Here is a 5,000-nt window from a genome sequence, read left to right on the forward strand (position 1 = left end):
GATGCCTTACTCTATTAGTGATGCCTTGCTCTATTAGTGATGCCTTGCTCTGTTAGTGATGCCTTGCTCTATTAGTGATGTCTTAGTGATAGCGTTCTACCCCTCAGGGTTCCGTAGCGTTCTTACCCTCAGGGTTCCATAGCTTCTCACCCAAAAGGATTCTGTAGTAACCAGTGCCATCTGATTGTCAGGCTTTGACGAGTACTTCACCTCGAGGTGTTTAGAGAACAACCGCAGAAACATCTGGTTCGCTGAGTTCTGGGAGGACGACTTCAAGTGCAAAATGACCAGGCCGGGCAGGAAACTGGACATCGGACAGAAGAAATGCACAGGTGAGCTGCAACCTCATGGCCGAAGGCTAGAGGTGTTTGTGTGTGTGTGTGTGTGTGTGTGTGTGTGTGTGTGTTTGTCAAGTATGAACCACTGTGACATTTAATTAAAAAGGCGATGCTCCTGGTCACTATAAAGTCTATTGATGTATGAGTGTGTGTGTGTGTGTGTGTGTGTGTGTGTGTGTGTGTGTGTGTGAGATAACCTCTGTGCTGCCCTCCCACAGGCGAGGAGCGTATCAGTCGCGACTCCCCGTATGAGCAGGAGGGGAAGGTGCAATTTGTGATTGACGCGGTGTACTCCATGGCCCACGCGCTGCACAACATGCACCTTGACCTGTGTCCCGGCTCCGCCGGCGTCTGTGACAAGATGGACCCAGTAGAGGGCGCTATGCTGCTCTCCTACATCAGAGCCGTCAACTTCAATGGTGAGTCCAGAGCATCCTCCACAGGAGCAAGGGTAGGGGTCTTCAGCAAGGACACTTCAGCAAAGACAGGTCGAGTTTAGCTAAGACTGGTATAGTTTAGTACAGGCTAAGGCTGGTCTAGTTTAGCACAGGCTAAAACTGGTCTAGTTTAGCTAAAACTGGTCTAGTTTAGCACAGGCTAAAACAGGTCTAGTTTAGCTAAGACTGGTGTAGTTTAGCACAGGCTAAAACAGGTCTAGTTTAGCTAAAACAGGTCTAGTTTAGCACAGGCTAAAACAGGTCTAGTTTAGCTAAAACTGGTCTAGTTTAGCACAGGCTAAAACAGGTCTAGTTTAGCACAGGCTAAGACTGGTCTAGTTTAGCACAGGCTAAGACTGGTCTAGTTTAGCACAGGCTAAAACAGGTCTAGTTTAGCACAGGCTAAAACAGGTCTAGTTTAGCACAGGCTAAAACAGGTCTAGTTCAGCTAAGACAGTCACTCTCAGTGAGGTTTCATCATGACCTGTGGATGCTACAGTCTAGTGAGCACCAGGGGCGGTTTTGGGCACTGGCGAACCGGGCAGCCGCCCGGGGCGGCACTTTTTCATGACACGTGGGGGGCGGTACCAGCACTTAAAAAAAAAAAAAAAAATCATCTGGGCCGCGAAGCGGTTTTCTATTATCTATCTTATATCACTGTGTGGGGAATTGGCAAATTGGTAAATTGGCGCCCCCTGCGGCTGCAGGCGCCCCTGCTCGCTAGGAAGGTGCCATGCACAGCATAGACATATACAGTACTATATCTATGGTGCTCAGATCCTGTGTGAGAAGGGGGAAGGGGCGCGGGGGACAGTTCACCTCTGGGTCTCCCAAATGGAACTTGTTAGTTTGGAATTTTCCTCTGCTAAAGTAATCAACTAAGCCTACATGATCATAGGCATACTCATTATTCACATTATTGTCATTGACAGTAGCGGCTTACTTTCACCACTGATGTTATGCTAGGCTTAGGCAAGTTATCTCTGGTTAAAACTAGCTAACGTTAGCTATTTACTAGCTGCGCTAGCTAGCTAGACAGTTATCGTAACGGTGTTAATTATCGGACTGCGTGTGTTATCGGCAAACGTTCATGTTAATCCATTATTAAACTGAGCATATCGATTGTTAATGCTTTATTAAACTTAGCATTTTGATTGTTTAAGAGAATGGCCGTTGTTTGACACAGTCAGATAACTGACATAGCTACGCTAGTTCACTGCCCTGTCAGGGACAGGGTAATGCTAGTTAATAAACTAATAAACGTAGGTCTACATCTAACAGTGCCTCTCCAGATGTTAAATTAACTGAAGGTATATTAATGTATTCTTTCCCTGCGGTGATTGAACAATGCTGGTATGGGATGTTGTTATCTGCAATCGTGATGACCATGAGATTGCATTGTGATCTGTAAATTCTCGCCTCCAATTTTTGCTTGTCATCCATCATATCTAGTTTTACATTTTGTACACATCCCTCCATTGCACAATGAAGTCCCTTTTGAAGGCTTCTAGACAAAATCAGGTCCTTCTGTCTCTAAAAGTTGCCTAGAGCCTCTTGGGATATAATTTTGACACTAGTCAGCTCCTATAGTTTGTCTGAGTTAGCAACAGTAACTAAGGGGGGCGGGACTTAGCGATAGGTGAATTGAGAAATTTAAGTTTGTCTTTCACATATTGATATTATAATAATATCGGGGGGGGGGGCGCTCGGAGGGGGTCTCGCCCGGGGCGTAATTCTGTGTAGAACCGCCACTGGTGAGCACACAGATGTTAGTGCGTGTTTTAGGCGAAATGTCGTTGCAGTGGGTGATGGTTGTGTGTGTGTGATTAGTGTGTGTGATGAGTGTGTGTGTGATGAGTGTGTGTGTGTGATGGTTGTGTGTGTGTGATGAGTGTGTGTGTGTGATGGTTGTGTGTGTGTGATGAGTGTGTGTGTGATGGTTGTGTGTGTGTGATTAGTGTGTGTGTGATGGTTGTGTGTGTGTGTGATGAGTGTGTGTGTGATGGTTGTGTGTGTGTGTGTGTGTGTGTGATGGTTGTGTGTGTGTGATTAGTGTGTGTGTGTGATGGTTGTGTGTGTGATGAGTGTGTGTGTGTGATGGTTGAGTGTGTGTGTGTGTGTGTGTGTATGTGTGATGAGTGTGTGTGAGTGTGTGTGTGTGTGTGTGTGATGGTTGGATGCACATGGCTAAACGACAAGATCCACTTACCGGCTTTTGCACATGCATTCATGGGAGGGTCGTCGGGGGGTCGTAGGAGGGTCGTCGGGGGGTCGTAGGAGGGTTGTTGGAAAAGTAGATTTTAACAAAATGATGAGAGAAGTGAAGGAGTGACTATTTCTATATGGGAGTCCAAGGCCTGTTAGACTCTTTTAGGTAGTCTGACATGCCTTGATGTTTTTGTATATCTCACCTAACTAAAAACATTGATGCAAAAGTGGCATGTATGATTATATTCTAGAAGACCTCAGCAATAATAACATGAGAGTATGTGTAATGTTGCATAATTATTTTTTATTTAAATCAAATGCAAACATACCCTATTTTCAGAGGTGCTCAGACTTTTTACAACAACACATTGTAAAGATTTCAGGCCAAGACTTTTGACCTCTGAACCTTCTAAATATAAGTGTTAACTATACATAGGGGATTTTGACCTCTGAACCTTGTAAACATAAGTGTTAACTATACATAGGGGATTAGCATTCAGAAAGAGTGTGTGACCTCACTACTAAATATTACTAACCTTTTCTTCTCCAAAACTAGTGTCCCTACACAATGAATGTTTATCCCCTTATCATATGAATAAGCCTCATTAGCTCACTATATAGCCAACTATATATAAACCCCACACACACACACACACACACACACACACAAACTCACACACACACACACACAAACTCACACACACACACACACACACACACACACACACACACACACACACACACACACACACACACACACAATGGTAGATGCTTGCCACACTATTGAGTTTGTGTGTTATAGCTATACAAATACTATAAAAAATGTTGAGTGATGTAGAATTACTACCCTGTATTATCTCTGTTTGATAACCCCTTATTAGCATGTACGTCTATTTCCTGAATGCTAAACTTCTGATTCATTTTAATGTGGGTTGGCGGTTTCGTGATTCCATACTGATTGCGCCCGTGATTGAATGATAGCGTTGAGTACGGCTAGAGGTGACAGTCAGCCGCAGGTTTAGTCCGTCGAACGTCAGAGGAGAAGGCACAGCGTGACAGCGTGACAGCGTGACAGCATGACAGCGCTCTCTGCAGACTGGCCAGTCACCGTCTATCCTCTGCCCTCTAACACACACACATCTGCCCCTCACACTCATGTTCCCTCACACACACACACACACACACACACACACACACACACACACACACACACACACACACACCTCGCCCAAAAGCATTCAGATCTGGGGATGGTCAGGGCATTTCTTTGAAAGTGGGGGGAAGTGTCCTCTGTGACGTTCTATGTGATGCATACATGCATGCATGCTTGTGTGTGTGTGTGTGTGTGTGTGTGTGTGTGTGTGTGTGTGCAGGCTTTGACCTAAAGCAGGTGTGAGTCACAGTTGAGCAACCAATCATAGGGCACAATTCACCCTGAAGGTTCTCCTCTCTGTGTCGCACTTGAAAGAGTCCTGCCTGTGTGTGTGTGTGTGTGTGTGTGTGCCCGTGTGTGTATGTGCGCGTGCGTTTGTGTGCGCATGCCTGAGTGTGTATTACTATGCACATGAATGCGTGTGTGTGTGTTTCTGTGCGTGTCTGAGTGTGTATGTGTATGCATGTGTATGCGTATGTGAGTGTGTGTGCGTGTGTGCGTGCCTGAGTGTGTATGTGTGTGCGTGTGTGTGTGTGTGCGTGTGTATGCATATGTGTGTGTGTGTGTGTGTGTGCGTGTCTGAGTGTGTATGTGTGTGCATGTGTATACGTGTGTGTATGCGTATGTGTGTGTGTGTGCTTGTCTGAGTGTGTATGTGTATGCATGTGTATGCGTATGTGTGTTCTCGTGTGGCCAGCTTGAGGATGTGTGTTAATGTGTGTGTGTGTGTGTGTGTGTGTGTGTGTGTGTGTTCTCGTGTGTTAATGCGCGTGACGGAGCCTCAGCAGAAGGCCGTCCCTCTGAAAGACTGGGCCCCTGGCATGTTCTCATCACACAAGACAGAGACAGAGACAGAGACAGAGA

The 5,000-nt window shown here is 45.7% G+C and overlaps 1 protein-coding gene across 1 annotated transcript in view; it reads left to right on the forward strand.

Annotated features, from left to right (window-relative positions):
* The window catches only part of LOC105904145 (metabotropic glutamate receptor 6-like), a 30,557-nt gene that overhangs the window by 16,429 nt on the left and 9,128 nt on the right, over positions 1-5,000 (forward strand). Inside the window, exons 7-8 of the mRNA XM_031567173.2 lie at positions 192-332; positions 557-757. Coding sequence (XP_031423033.2) covers positions 192-332; positions 557-757 — 342 coding nt within the window. The remainder of the gene's footprint in view (positions 1-191; positions 333-556; positions 758-5,000) is intronic.

This window comes from Clupea harengus, chromosome 5 (assembly GCF_900700415.2).
Source record: "Clupea harengus chromosome 5, Ch_v2.0.2, whole genome shotgun sequence".
Taxonomy (NCBI): Eukaryota; Metazoa; Chordata; class Actinopteri; order Clupeiformes; family Clupeidae; genus Clupea; species Clupea harengus.